The 16,240-nt window shown below is 33.6% G+C and overlaps 2 protein-coding genes across 6 annotated transcripts in view; one reads left to right on the forward strand and one right to left on the reverse strand.

Moving 5' to 3' along the window:
* Window positions 1-13,213, forward strand: part of Coq7 (ubiquinone biosynthesis protein COQ7, mitochondrial) — a 36,492-nt gene extending 23,279 nt beyond the window's left edge. For all 4 annotated transcript variants that reach the window (XM_075360615.1, XM_075360616.1, XM_075360618.1 and 1 more), the window contains exons 2-4: window positions 953-1,092; window positions 10,093-10,242; window positions 12,731-13,213. In XM_075360615.1, the coding sequence (XP_075216730.1) occupies window positions 966-1,092; window positions 10,093-10,242; window positions 12,731-13,008 (555 nt within the window). In that variant the 5' untranslated portion in view covers window positions 953-965 and the 3' untranslated portion in view covers window positions 13,009-13,213. The remainder of the gene's footprint in view (window positions 1-952; window positions 1,093-10,092; window positions 10,243-12,730) is intronic.
* shf (WNT inhibitory factor 1) overlaps window positions 1-16,240 on the reverse strand; it is a 60,634-nt gene that overhangs the window by 7,701 nt on the left and 36,693 nt on the right. For both annotated transcript variants that reach the window (XM_075360614.1, XM_075360612.1), the window contains exon 6: window positions 14,692-14,892. In XM_075360614.1, coding sequence (XP_075216729.1) covers window positions 14,692-14,892 — 201 coding nt within the window. The remainder of the gene's footprint in view (window positions 1-14,691; window positions 14,893-16,240) is intronic.

A 16,240-nucleotide genomic window follows, 5' to 3' on the forward strand; every position in this document is an offset into this window, starting at 1 on the left:
CACAGACCTTGGAGTGGGATGGGTAAAAACATTTTATAGTGGTTTTAAGGCCCATAAAAATGATGGAAAACTCATTTTAACTCGTCTTCTGAAGCAAAATATAGCTAATATATATTTATATAAATTCATTTTTTGGCGAGGGTGTGAATATTAAATAAACATTTTTGGTAATTTGTGATTTTGATAAAAAATCTTCAACTTTTATAAGAAAATCTTTTTTCTTAAGTGCCCCAGTAAAGATTTGAGATTTTATTCCAGCTAAAACACCCCTTCCTTTTTTTCCAATTTTTTCAAAAATCTAATACATACTTTCCTCCCCCTGAAGGTAGTACTGTCTACCAAATCTGAAGAAAATTGTGTACACATTCCACAGTTATAAAACCAAAGGCAGGCCAGCATATACACTATGTAGATGTATTTACCTACATAGTTAGGTAAACTTTAATAGTTTGTGTATTTACACAAACATCCGTCTGACAAAAATAGATTTTTCAGACTTGGGAGCATTGAAATAAAAACTTTTTTCATATATTATTTACAATTTATTTAAATCTTTTTTTTTTAAATGTCTCTTTAAGCCACAAAACCTAATAAGGACCACTTTTTTTTTAATTTTTTGACCAACCTATATACATTCCCGTTATAGTTATGGCAATGCGAAAATTAAAATGTAGTTTCAATTGCTAAATCTGAGTTAGCAGCAAATTTCTTTTCTGCATAACACCTCTCCTTGCATGCGGTACCCTTTTGATGTTTTCTATGTAATTGAACCATGTAAATCTAATATCTAAATTAGCTCAATTTTGAACTTAAAGAGCATTAAATATCACAAGACTAGTTTTAGAGTATTATCTCTAGTAGTGATACTATTTGCAAACAATTATAGTCTTTATTTTCTCTTGAAGAACCATTTCAATTATTGTTACATTTAAACCTTTTTTTTTAATTACAGCAAGTTATAAGAGATGTTTTCCAATAATATAAGAAGAGGTTTAAAACATGTGACCAATGAAATAGAAAGTATGATACGTGTTAACCATGCTGGTGAATTGGGTGCTGATAGAATATATGCTGGACAGATGGCAGTATTAGGTAATTTAATATGCGTACTAATTTTTATATTTGCTCATAACAATAATCAGTTATTTACTTAATAGCATATGTGCAGTAAAAGTATTTGAGCATTTCATACAGTCATATGATTGATAGAATCTGTACCAAACAAAGAAGAAATTAGTTTTTCTACTTGTGAATTTTGAGAATGCTTAGAAAAGTTTGATGGCAGAAAAGAAATACTATCGGTTTGATTGTGGCAGGTAAAACCTGTTTTCCAACAACATACCAGTAATGGACATGATTCAGTAAAGAATCAATATTGGGTAAATGCGTGTATTTGTTTCACAAATACCTTTTTTTTTGTGAATGTATATATTTGTTCATTTGAAATGTATGTATCAAATTTATGTGTTTGATAAATTTCTTAACATGTATCAAATACAAATTAAGAATGTATGTATTTGATTTAAAACAATTACTAACTTTTAGTGACAAACCAAACAGAATTTACTTTAAACTACTTAACACTTTTTAAATGTGTCATTAAACTTTCAGTTGCTTTTTTAGCTATCTTCAAAGATAGTGTTATTGTTTCTTATTCTAGTTAACTGATACTTTTTGTTGTCTTTTAAGTTAGGAATATATGTATTTAGCATGTACTTGATAGTGTATCAAGCGTTGAATTATGCCTACTAATGTAGTATATTGTTATATTTATTTTTCATATTTTTAACTGTTTAGATAGATGTGATCCTTTCTTGCACAAGTAAAGAATATACTTGTTGTGATTAGTAATAGTGGACTTGTGATTTATCTGTCAGAGGTGACTGATAAACATTAACTATGTTGTAATAAAGGTATCTTTATTACAGATTTGAAGTTTGCCCTGTCCATTATAGAAAACTCCAGAATCAAAGCAGTTTATTTTTTTATCACATGGAAATTTTGTTTGTTTAATGTAATGGTTTATTCAGCTGGTATTGTTCGCCTAATGTCTCCACCACCGATTTCAGTGTTTTCTGATGGTTTGTTCATCGAGATTAGGAAGTGTAGGGGCCGAGGTGTATGGTCATGATCCCTGGGGATTTCAATGAAAAGTGTTGTGCCTAGGCTGGTGCGGTTGACATGTACTCCAGGGGTTTCATGTAGAATGATCTGTTGAATGCAACGGGGTTGGTTTGTCTTAATGACAGTCATTCCTCCTATGTTTGGGAGAGCAGGTGATTGTTTATGGATTTATCTGACCCTTGTTAGTGATCACCATGTAGGGTTGGCTTTTGGGAGGTCTCATATGCAATCTCAAGTGATCACCACATTTTTCTTTTTGAGGTGGATGCTGCTATTCTATGAAGAGATGGTGATGACTGGTGGTAGTGTCTATAGAAGGTTGCATCAGATTTCAGGATTTAATCACGAATAGGCTACGTCAGGAGGATGAGATGTGTCCAGACGTCCTTTTGGAGGTGGTCACGGGATCTGTAAGACTGCAGGAGTTTTCATTAGAAGACCATCTGGGGTCAAGTGGGTCTGCTGGTTGTGGGCTTAGCTGGATGACCTAAGGAAAGCTTGTTCGTCAGCATGGCAGCAGTTCCAGAGGTTAAACCGAGGAATTGATCTTGCTAGGAAAGAGTCTGTTTCATTGATGTCAGAAAAGAGTACAAGAAATTTGAGCAAAGGCTGTCGGTTCTTTTGGATGGTCAGCTGCAGTGTTGTGTGGTAGCACTCTTCCCAACAGGTGATGTCACCAGAAGACAGAAGATTGTTGCCAAAGATGTTCCTTGGTTTACCTTGGAGGAGCTGATTGCCACCAGCCAGAGGATGAAGGCCAGAAATAATAGTAGGTCTGATGGCCTTCCGGTTGAAGTGTTCAGGATTGTGGTTAATGCAGCACCATATAAGGTGTTGGAAGTATTCAACTGATTAATGAGCGAATACCAGAGTACTAGGAGTCTAGGCTGGTATTGATCAAGAAGGTGAGGTGTCCTATTGATGAGCCTTCAGCCTATAGGCCACTATGCTTGATCAACAACTTATGAAGTTGTTTGGAAAGATGTTGGTTTTTTAACTTGCCAATAATATCAGAAAATGTGATGGTTTAAGCCCAAACCAGTTCAAGTTTCGAGCAGGCTTCCTGAAGGTTGATGTGGTTAATTGTGTGAGCATGGTGGACTGAGCGGCAATTGGGTTGAGACACAGGAAGAACATTTTGGTGCTCATCTTCTTTAATGTTATGAATGCTTTCAACATTCTGACCCCTGTAAGGGACCACCAGGATCATCACAATGCCTTATGACGATACCGGTCACCACACCACACTCTCTGTTGCTAGCCCTGAAGAGCTTCACTGGAGATCTTTTTTTTTGGACTCTCTAAACTTGATAACACAACACAATCAGTTTGACCTCTGTCAAAATGCCACCATGCAAATGCCTCAGCAGACATATCCATCAGTGTATTTACACAATCTACTATCGCCTTCATACAGCTTCTTCCAGCCACAACCATGTATCTTTACAACCCTCAACTATCAAATTAATAGATTCGTGGAAGCGTGATCCCCACGCCTTCCTCTAACACCAAAGGTTTCACACAAAAACTCTTCCTGTATCTAACTTCAATTAGACTATTTACTTGAATCAAACACCAGAAATACTATCACCATACCACCAAAAGAAAATGTTGATCACAACAACGATAATTTTGTTGTACAATTCAACTTACTCAAATCCTGTTGACTTAAAGATCAAGAAACAGAATCACAAATTAATAAGCCTCTAATAAAAACAACCCTATCTCTTAATAAATAACCCAATCTCTGATGTGCTTTTGGGAGTGAAGTCAATATCTACACTCTCCCACACCACAGCTCCATCGCTGAGTTCTCAACACATCCATTTCCAACAGCGAAGGTCTAATTTAACTGGGACTAGATGCCAAAACCTTATCTTGGCGAAGTAAACACATAAGTGGGAGCCCCCCTAGCCAGTCGGGTTGTTATTATACCTATACATCTATAATAACATCAGACCCCCTCAGCCATCCTCTGCAGGGCTAAGAATCTTAGGAAGCCAGCAACTATGTCCCATTCCCTTCCGATTTTCCAGTTAATGTGCAGATTAAAACATCAATTGATCCTTGCAACCTCTAGCTACTTTGATACATTGAGCTTCATTCCTGGGAGCAGACATATAATACATGGTGCACATCATCAGTGGCCTTACACTTTGGACACAAGCCTAAATTAATCTGGCTAAATTATCTCGAAAAGCACCATATCCAGAAAGAAACTGTGTAATATGCCGATTGGGGGGATATATACCTGCATTCTTCTCACATCAGGAAAAATTACCTGCATGTAACAGCCATCAGGTGATTCAGTCCACCTGACCTGCCATAAATTTAAATCCTGGTTGTCTATTTCTTTTTTGCATCCAGACTTAATTTAGCCTATCTTCTTAGCATTATAATATAATTGGCGCTCAGTCGCAAGAATATCAATGGGCTTAATTCCAGAAACAACAAGGACTGCCCCTCTTGAGACAGTCCTATAGGCACCAATCACAAGTAAGAAGCTGGGCTATCAGCAAAATATAAAAAACATTTGTACCTCATTTGATGAGCCCAGACAGGTGTAGCATACAGCATTATAACTTTGCATATTCCCTTATATAGAACACCCATCGTTCTGAAATTAAGCCCCCAGGGTAAACTGCAGAGAGCAATTCTTCTTGAATCGAAGATTCTCCTCATTAAGGATACACCTAGATACTTCTTCAGCAGAACATACCTAATTTGATGACCTGCCATTGATGCACAAGATTTTCGTGTAGCATCTAGTTTGACCTTGAACAGTATTACTCCAGTTTTCTGTGGACTAAACACCATCTTATGTTGCAAACTCCACATCTGGAGTACCTTGCAAGCCTGGGCTGCCCGGAATTTGAATTCATTGACTCTCCTTTAACCACCGAAAGCCCATCATCCACATACACAATGACATGGGCATCCAACCATGGGTAACCTCAACTGCTCAAAGAATCAAATTCAACAACCCAGAGCAGGGGTCCTAAAACACTACCCTGCGGACAACCTTTAGATAGCATTTTTCCTACCTTTGGAACGCCATTTTGAAGAACAACGTCTCGATTACTGAAATAACTATATAGCACATTCAGCTCATTCTGAAATAGGGGAGGGCCATCACAAATTATTAAATGCCCCTGATATATCCAAAAAATACCTTCTCTTTCTTTTTCCTGTTTAGCCTCTGGTAACTACCGTTTAGATAATTCTTCAGAGGATGAATGAGGATGATATGTATGAGTGTAAATGAAGTGTAGTCTTGTACATTCTCAGTTCGACCATTCCTGAGATGTGTGGTTAATTGAAATCCAAAAAATACCTAGACATACTCAGACTCACTAAAAGAAAATGTTCATAACCGTAAGAATAGTATCTTTCATGATCCTGCCTAGGCGAAAACTACACACATCCATCAAAAACTTTCTAGAATTCAATCTATCTAAGGTATTGTATCTATCTGAGAACCTTCTCAAAAACCTTTCCAATAACTGGCAGGAGCGTTAATGTTATAGGAGGAGCTCACCGTGGGGTCCTTGTCACCACCTTTAAACAACAATTTTAGAACACCTTGTTTCCAGCAAACAGGGAAATAGCCAGCAAAGAGCATCTTATTAAAAATTCTAGTCAAAATACCAACACAAATTCCGACAGAACAGACAAGGAGCTCCACTGTGATTCCATTGAAACCCGGGGCTTTATTTTTACCAGAATTGCAAATTATCTCAACCTCTGTAATTTCCAGAGATAAAACATCACAGCAACTTCCTCTCAAACTTGCAGATGATATCAGCAACTTGCTCTCAAACTCACAGATGATATGATTTCATTAGTCACCATCATCCGGCAACAAGCCATTCAGTAGAATATTTAAAATCTCAACTTTATTAGAAACAACACCCTGCTGGGTCAAAAGAACCAACAAAAGAATATTTTTCTTACACTTATGTCCTAGGACTCTATACTCAACACCCTAAGGATCCTTATTTCCTTGAAAAAAAAAACACCAAGAATCACTTTTTGATGTCCTTACTAAATGAAAGTACTCAGACCTTTGCCTTCAATAGTCACCTACCAAAACAGCTTGCTGCTCAGGATCATTTTCCCGCTGAACAGCTCTCCTGAGATGGTACACAGGGACTGTTTCAACCAAGATGTCTGTCTAGTCTACCATGGGGCAATTCTCTTTCAACTCGAACTATGGGGAATTGTGTTCTCAGTGGCATTGATGAAAACCAGAGAAAATCTTTCTGCTAGGTTTTTCAATTGATTGTCATCCAGACTTTGGTCTAAGATATGAAGTTTAGCAGAGAGAATATTAAAAAATTTAGGCCAGTCCACTGTTCTGTGCAGGAAGCACCCCTGATGAACAGGGACATTGCATCTATAAGTGCCTCGCAACTCCCTAACCACAAAGATAATTAATTGATGATCACTAGAACAATTATTAACAGACTACAATCATCAATCCTACCAGGAATTCCTACCAACAGTAATATCAATATTCGTTCCTGTAAATAAATCTTCCATCCACCATTCTGGCATATGTTGGTAACTCACGGAAAACTAAATTAAAGACCTCTAATACATACTGCACAACAAATCCTTTCAACTAATTCAGCACTATCATCTGTGACTCTACTTTGCCAAAGAAGCAATAACATTTACAATAGCACCTAGCACTATATGACAGTTACCAAGACCAAAAATTCTATCCCACCTTTCTAAATGTTCCTCAGTGGCATCTCCATTGAAAATACGAACTTAACACAAAAATCAAAACCATCAATTACAAGTTTAACAGTGACATTATAATTATCAGAAACTTGGCTCAAAAAGACACAATCCAATGTCCTCCTATACAGAACTCTGGACTTACTGTTACTTCCAGTATAAAATATTTGCCAACTAATAAAACCTGGCAGATTGCCCTGTACCATATATGAATGTTACAGAAGAATTATATCAAGGAACCTCCTTTCAACAATTTCACTTTTTTCATTTTAATGGTTAAGGAGACTGTTCCTTAGTCAGTTACTGAGCCTCCTAAGGCCCAGTGGAAATGTTATGCAGATGTTATCAAGGATAAGTTTGTCTCGAAAGCAACCAGAGGTCCTGTTCATTAATATGAAAGAGGTACATATCAAAACTAGTAAAGAGATGAGGGACGAGTGTAAAGTCATTATTCAATCAAAGAGGTCAAATCTGAGAATTCGAAGCATATGAGAAACTAAGAAGGGGTTTGTTGTAGTGGCTGATAACTAGGAGACGGTCAAATTCATATTGGATTTGTTAAAGGTTGAGTAAAGTGACATGAGAGCCGATCCAAAAAAAACAGGCATCCAAGAATGATATTTTACAATATTGACCGGTGTCTAGCTGAGGATGAGTTAATATCTCTCATTAGAGAGCAGAACACCTCATGATGAGGCTGCATTTAAGTCAGAGTGTCAGTTTATTTATTTAAAACGTGTAGGTGCGATGCAGAGCACTACCATGGGGTGTTTTAGGTGGGTCCTTCATTGTTTAAGACCTTCCTTGCTGAAGGGAGGCTGTTCTTCGATTTTGCTTCTTGCAGAGTTAAGGAGCATATCAATGTTCAGCAGTGTTTTAGGTGTTTCGGTATAGTCACAGGGCTGAGCTCTGTATCTGTCCATTATCTGTGTCCACTGCTGTGAGGAGGGACATAAGCACAAGGACTGCCACAAAAAGGCTGATCATCCATAGTGTATAAATTGTAAAAGGTTGGGGAAAGATCACAAACACTCTGTTGATAGCAAGGAGTGTGGATCATATTTGAGAGCTGTCGAGATGTATTTTAATTATCTTGATGGTTAGTTTCAGTCAGCTGATTGCACAGGGTGCTTATATTGTTCAAATCATGATAGGTGAAGATAGCACATTCACTGTTTGATGCAAAGAGAAATAAATTGTGCCTTCTTGCAGCAGCTCTCTAACAATCATCCTGTTGTTGTTATAAGGGCTGATATATTTAGAACTTATCTCTATATTGTAAGTTCTTATTTCCAGTACCAGGACCATTCATCATCTTGAGGTTTGGGAGAAAATTCTTCAGTTTTCAGAGCATAGTTCTATTGTTATTGGTGCTGATGTTAATGTTCTTAAATCTTTTATGTGGTATAGTGACATACTGATGAAAGTGGTGAAATGGTTGAAGGTTTTATCATTCAACATGACTTACAAGTTTTTAATGTTTCTGGTAAGCTGCCAACATATGCTGGCATGGTGGCCAGTAATAGGCAATTTGCCAGCACCAATATTGATGTCACAGTTGGAAGATACGTTCTGCATGTGTCTGTGGTTGGAGGTTTGATGATTGTCCTAGCGACTATCGATCTATTGTCTTTGAGACTAGTGGCCTGAGTAATGGTTATAGATCTTGATCTTGAGGATCTGGCAGGTCAGTTATTGATGGCTTTCATTGATGCCACTGAGCATTCTATTCTGCGGCTGGTCAGAGGATGTTCACAGAATGTGGTTGAACTCTATGCCTCTCAGGCATGCAGGATACTTGAGATGTGGGGCCGTCAACATAAGATGGCATTCAGCCTGAATAAAACCAAGATCATGCTGCTGAAGGGCCATTTGGTGTGACACGGCAGCTCCATGTTTCAATGTCAGGCCATTGAATTCAATATGTTCAGGTTCAGAAGTACCTCAGGATGCTCCTTGATGAAAATCTTTATTTTAAGAAGCATTTACAGTACACCACAAATAAGGCCAGTAATGCCTTCTTTGGTATTCGACGTGTGGTTAATCCGAATTGGGGGTCTGAATTTTAAGACTATCAGTATCCTCTGTAAGGATGTGTATGAGGCAATTAAGTTGTATGGCGTGCCTGTTTAAGCGATAGGCTAAAATTTAAAACTTATAGGGACATTTTGTTGAGCACCCAACACCTTTTGTTAACAGTGACAGGTGGTTATTGTACAGTTTCTTGTGAGGTTGTCCTGGTGATTGCTGGAGTAAAGCCTATCGATGTTCTTGCACTTGAACATCAACAACGCTATTTCACAAAGAAGATGGGTCAAATAACTTCTGCTAACATTAGAGAGATTGAGAATGATGGGATTTCAATTTCAATTGTGGCAGACTAGGTGGGATGAGATGTTGATTAGGTGGTTAAGGGCATTACACGCATGGTCTTTTTCCTGATGTAAGGAGACACCCAAGAGGCAGAGTGCCTCTTGGGTGTCTCCTAACAAGTACATAACTCAGTTTCTTTCGGGGCATGGTGCTTTTAGGGTTTGGTTGGCTCGTTTCAGCCTGGCTCATTTGGGTCTGTGTGTGTGATGTGGCATATTAGATGATGCCTTTCATGTTCTGTATGTATATCATCAGTATGATGAAAGATGATTAGAGGTAGTGAGGCAGAAGATATTGGGTCTGCTTTAGATTTAAATGTTAACTGGAAGACCTGGGCCAAATGGTCAATTGTGGAGAACTTCATGAAATATTTGGTTCTTCAGCGAGTTGAGATGAAAAACATTTGAACTTTGTTTATAGTATATTAGTGTCATTATCAGTCACAAGCCCTTATTTCAATTAATTTAGTACTTCTTTCAAATGTCATAGTAAACATAGGATAAAGAAATCATGTTGTAGAATAATAATACATTGCATTAGTTGGATAGAAAATGTATGCAATGAAGTATACCTCAAGGGTAAAAGTGACTTTAGACTGCGATTAAACTGACTTTATCCTAATTACATAATTCCACTTTAAAATACTTCTTACTACATAGCAAGTAGTATTTTAATAAATATAAAGTATTTTAAAATACTGCTTACTACATAGTAAGTAGTATTTTACTTTAAAATTATGTGAATTTACTGTAGTTTCATTTTTTGGAGGATGTATTTTTAATTTTAATAAAAAAGATTTCTTAACAAGTATCAGTAAATTTACTCAACTCGTTCTTTTATTATTTGTAGGAAACACAGCTGTTGGTCCTAAAATTCAAGAGATGTGGGATCAGGAGAAAGCACACAAAGCAAAATTTGAAGAACTTATTTCAAAATATAGGGTTCGTCCAACAGCTTTAGTTCCAATATGGAATGTAGCAGGGTTTGTCCTAGGAGCAGGTATGGTTTAAAATTTTCAGTGCTACATTTTTAATTATTATAGGGTTGTAGATTTTTCAACGTTTTTTATATGTTGCATTCAATTAATGGGTTACTACTGTAAAGTTAACTTCAAAGTGGAATTACAGAATCATGAAGGTGCTTTTTAAATTGGTTGTATTGCTTCCAGAAGAATATTTATTTACCTCATTCATCGGTAAAATTGTTTATGATGGCCATTTTGAAGCAATAGAGAAATCTGTTTTGGTTTCTAATTAAAGAGTAATTTGATTAATGTTGTGTGCAGTTGATAGGTTGTATTTATTAAACATGACTGTTCATAGATTTTACATTGTTCTAACATTTTGAATTTGTAGCCGTTATAAACTAAATCAAAATTTGCAAGTTGTGGTTTATATCTTTGTATGTTTATCTGTTTTTATGATTGTGATTTGCCAAGATTGATTTTATGATGAATAATGTTTTGTGTTTGTGGTTAAATGTAATGCCTGCCAAATTTAATGTTCACTCCACTCTTGACTTGACAATTATGCCCTCTAATGTTAATGATCGTACTTCTCATCATTTCAGTAAGTTTGTTGCTTAACAACTAATCTATCTTAAAAGAGAGTCATCTGTGTGTACTCAGGCTAGTAGGAATGTGATTTAAGATTTGGCAACATTTAATTGTGTTGAATTTTTCACTGCAGATACTGTTGCAGATGACATGTGTGTAAATTAATCAATTCAACATATGATTTTATTTTTGTACCATAGGAGATTAAATTGTTTTTAATCATACTATAACTCAAAACATTCATTCTTCAATATTGTAAATCATGTTGGGTTTTCTGTTTTATTTTGAAAGCATGTTTGTTGTCTACGTTTGATATAGGAAACTTAGTGATCTGTTGTGTTCATGTACTGCTGTGAACAATGTGATGTACAAATTTTGTTGATGAAAATAAGGAGAAATGTATGTCATTTTCTTATGTTACCTTAGCATTAGCAGTAAAGTATTTTGTCTATATTTTTTTGATTGTTTAGTTATTAGTATTTGTGAATTTTCAAAGCGTTGAAATATTTCAGCTAACAGAACAGAAATGGAAGAGTCCATCAGTTCATTAAATTTATTAATTGAGTACAGTTTATTACTATAGTAAATAGTAAACTCTGTTATGATGATTTTTAAGGTCATTAGAATATGGAAGTTGTCAGTATCTCAAATTTCATCTTTCGAAGTTGTTTAAAAATTCTAGAATTTTAGTACAATTTAGCCGCATGGACTCTGTAAAAATGTGATGATTCTTAGCATGTTTGCTGTGGTACGGCGCATAATCTGCCATAATAGGGAGTTCTTATATGCTTGTCGTCGTTTGCGTAATTCCAGTACAGTGCTGAATGGTGAGTTACTTAACTTAACTCGTGCTGTACAGGCCTCATTGTTACCATTTTGTACTTGACGACTGTGTATTACAGCACATAATGTGCCGTATATAATGAATATTTTATTTCTCTTTATAACTAAAAATATTTTTTTTAAAGGTTTTTGTAGTCTACGATATATCTGAAAATGTGTGTAGTAACTCTAGTTGAAACAGTTCTTTTATACATTCTTATATTCTTATTTAGTATCTATTTGTAACAATTATTAGGGGTAATTTTGCTGGATTATTCCGTGCTAGCATCATTTCTTTTATTGAAATTTGACAAATTTTCTGTAAAAAATTTTTTTATTGTAATTTATAATTGTATATAATTAAGTTATAGTATTAATTTAATAAAGATGAAAAATAAAATTAAGAGTTTCAGACTATATAAATAATAAAATAGCATTTGATATTTATGAATTTAAATAAGCTTTTTTCACGTGGCATTTTCACGAAATAATAAATATTATGTTGAAAAAAGTAATAAATCAAGTCAAAAATCAATCAGTTTATTAATTATTTGGATGATGTTAGCAAGCATATAAACATTTTATGTGAAGCAATTCAGACCCAATTATCTGGAAATAAATTTTATGTTTCATCCAGTGTTTATTTTATTAAAATATACATTTGAATGAATGGTATTTTAAAGAAAAATATTTCAACATATATTTCATGTAGGAATAATAAGATGACAAATCAAAACAGTGAGTATTAGATTAGGTGACATAATACAATTAATCTGATGTATAGAAAATAATTAGCATTCATAAGATTATTTATGTAATATTATGAATGTTTTATTGAACAACTTGTGGGAAAAATATATGAAAACAAAATAAAATTGTCAGAAACAGATTAAAAATAATGTGATAAGTTTAAATGAGTAAATCAGTATAAAAACCACACACACAGTACAAAATCTCAGGACGGGCAATGTGCAACGTAATGCATAGTAGGTAATTACTATATGGCATCATAATTGCCTGAACAGCAAGATGGTTAAGTTCCCTATTTTATCCGTCGCAGCGAACATGTTTATAAATTATAAATTTATAAATTAAACGTTTTATTTTCAGGAAGTGCTCTATTGGGTTCTCAGGCTGCAATGGCATGCACAGTTGCTGTTGAATCAGTCATAGTTGAACATTACAATGATCAATTGCGAACATTGATGAACAGTCAAGATGATAATAAAGAATTAATTGAAGTAATTCAAAAATTTAGAGATGATGAACAAGAACATCATGATACTGGACTTCATCATGGTGCAGAGCAAGCACCATTTTATAAACTACTAAGCGAAACAATCAAATTTGGTTGTAAGACAGCCATTGCTATTTCAAAAAAAGTTTAATAATCAAAGTAATTATTTAAAAAATTTAATAATAGTATTGATTATTTTTTTTTATTATATATATATATATATTAGTGTTTAAGACTCGACAAATTATATTTTATTATTATGCTGTTTCATATTGCATTAATATGTAATATCAAATAATATTTTTCATATATTACAATAAACTGAATATTTTAGTTGTTTCATTGAATATACTAAATATGTTCATTTGTCAATATTTTTAAACATATTTTCTAAAAATGATTCACTCTGTTCCAGTAATTTAACAAAACTTTGTATTATTCTGATGTAATGGACCAACTTTCATTAGAAGACTGCAGTGAAAACTTATGCTTGTCTTTAGAACCAATTAATTCTGTGTCATTGATAACAGTTTTATTTATGACAGTCTAGATCTTGTTCTTTTCTGAATTCATTTAGTTATACTGGATTTATTGTTTTACATTTAAAATTGCAGAGCTTGTCTTTAATGAGGAGCAACTAAAGAAATGATATAAAATAATAAGTGATGAAAGTTTGTAAAATCAATTTGACAAGCAATAGACTGAAGATCAAAGAAGTAGCTGAGATTGTTAGTGCCTTAACTAAATATGTGCACATATTTAGCTGAGGTAATTAATTATGTTGCAACTTTATCCACCCTACACATCATATGGCTTCCTGTGATTTCCATCTGTTTCTAAATCTAAGAAATGGCTCATAGGAAAGCAATTTTCTGGTGGCAGTGAAGTGATGGATGTTATGAGTAGCTGTTTTGAACAGTTAGGTAACATCTAATAAAAATGATATAATGGCTCTCAAAACATCATTAGGTTATGTGTTTATCTAAAAGGAAGGCTGTAATAAAAAAATAAATATAATTCAGCCTGAATAATTGTTTCCTTTATCATTTTCTTACTTATCAAACTGTCTTCAATGTTAATTAGGGAGTAAAGAAACTTAAATTAAAGCATTTATAGTTAGGTGAAAGAAATTAGCGAATAGTTTTTTTAGAGGACACAAAATGCCATACGTGTAGTAATTGTTTTTTTAATAAAGCAAACGATAAAAAAAATCTGATGCAATATTCCTTAAAAATTATCTGAAAATTGGAAAACGCTTACAATGAAATCTTTAAGAACATTATATAATTTATATCATTTGAAAAAAGGCCATTAGAAACAATAGTTTTAACACGATTCAAACCTTTAAATTATTATTTCAATCACCAGCTAACTTCAGAAGAGTAGCATGCTTCTGATAAAACAAAGATAAATGTGTTCCCATACATGGGAAACAAAGCTCATTATTTAGCTCCGCTGTCTTAATATATTTCATTTCTGGACTTTATATTTTAGGTTATGCCATCATTATCGAGATTCAAGCTAGTATATATTTAAACAGTAACATCAGCTACTTTATTTATTACATCAAATTTAGTATGACCTAATTAATTTTCCACAATATTTTATACTTCCACTATGATTATCATAATTTATTAGAGTGTCATTTTTTGCCCTTCCTAGCATTGTCACTTAACATTTGTAGTTGACACGTTTCAGAGTACCTCCATTCTCAAAATACAAAAAACTACAAAAAATAACAATCTAATCAATTAATTAACTGGTAATTAAATATATGATTTATTTCTCTTAATTTTTTCTTTACTTATTACAACCACTCATTATTGTTACTCACCTCCTTCACAATGTCGACCCTGAAAACCAACAGGACAGCTACATACACCTGGTGCTGTACAACTACCATTGTTCATACATTGTGGATAACATAATGCTGTACGACAGTATTGACCCATATATCCTTCAGGACACTGACATATTTTTTCATGGTTGCACCAACCACCATTTGCACATTTCTTATCACATTCTGGATCAGGACCTATTAAACATGTAAAATTTTAATCTGCTTTCTTTGAAAATCTCTTTAATTAAATTTCTACTCTTAACACTACTTTTTCCCTAGATTTAAAAAAAAATATGTTCTGACACATTAACAATTACAATTATCAGGCGTAAAAACAAATTATGAATTTTACTGTATATAATATTATTGGAATTTCAAAATTATTTTGATTTAAACCATTAATCTTTGCAATATATTGACATAAATTAATTTTAAATCTTCATTAAAGAAAATGTTTGAGCTATTAATAATTAAAAGCTGTAATGTTACATCTTGGACTTTACTCAATGAAACCTGCTGAATGATTTTTGCTGCACAACTGTTATCACTACCTCCTTATTTTTTACTGTAGCTATTGTGAACTTAAGTATTTTTGTTTGAATGTTGTGTCAATAATACATACCTGGAGTGTCCTTAGCTGTAGCTTTTTTGTTCTTACATTATAAATTAAACATATTATGGAGATCAGTGCATGATTATAAATTATTTAGGTCATATCGGGTAAGTGTAGAAATCCTCAATCATGTTTAACAAAGGAAATTGTCCAGATTCTGCCAAGAAAGATCGAGAAAAACTCTGGGAAAACTATGATCAGAATAGTCCAAAAATACAAGGTAAAATAAAAGGTGAGTTGTTATAAATTCTGTTAATGTAAAAAGATAATATTATGACGCACAAGTTTTGCAAATAAACGGAAAAAAAGATAAAATCACATATTGAAAAATATTTGAGTACATATTTAAGTAACATATTATACAAGTATGCAGACAATTAAGGTTTATTTAATTAATATTATTTAAAAATTAATCAACAGAGCAGTATTCTTTTTTTTGTAAGAGAAAATATACTTTCATAAAAAGTCAGGAAGATCTTTTGAATGGTTAGGTAATACAAAATTACTTCAAAAGAAATAGTCTTCATATGGCTATACTTTGGCCAAATATTATGCTCTGTAAAAAAAAAGTTTTCTTGTGTAATTTAGTAGTGATATTATTTTTGGAAATAGATTATCCTTGTCTTTTATGAAAAGGTAAGAATATTTCATTGATATGTTAATTTACTAAGAGTAAATAGGCATGTGAATCATATTACAGATGTAAAACAATGATAACAACTGCCCACTTTTATATCTTGAAAATTTTCATTTTTTTCTATTCTAAAAATTTAACATTTCCCTTCAGATTGGGAAATATGTTGGAAAAATTTATATTTAATAAATATGATCTGTGAGTTGGTTTAACTCCAATAAACAGTTATTCTGATCCCATTAAATTTTTCTCAGGAATAAGAAGAGTGAATCTAAATAAGTTACTTTATCAAGGAA

This window comes from Lycorma delicatula, chromosome 3 (genome assembly GCF_047948215.1).
Source record: "Lycorma delicatula isolate Av1 chromosome 3, ASM4794821v1, whole genome shotgun sequence".
In the NCBI taxonomy this organism is placed as follows: domain Eukaryota; kingdom Metazoa; phylum Arthropoda; class Insecta; order Hemiptera; family Fulgoridae; genus Lycorma; species Lycorma delicatula.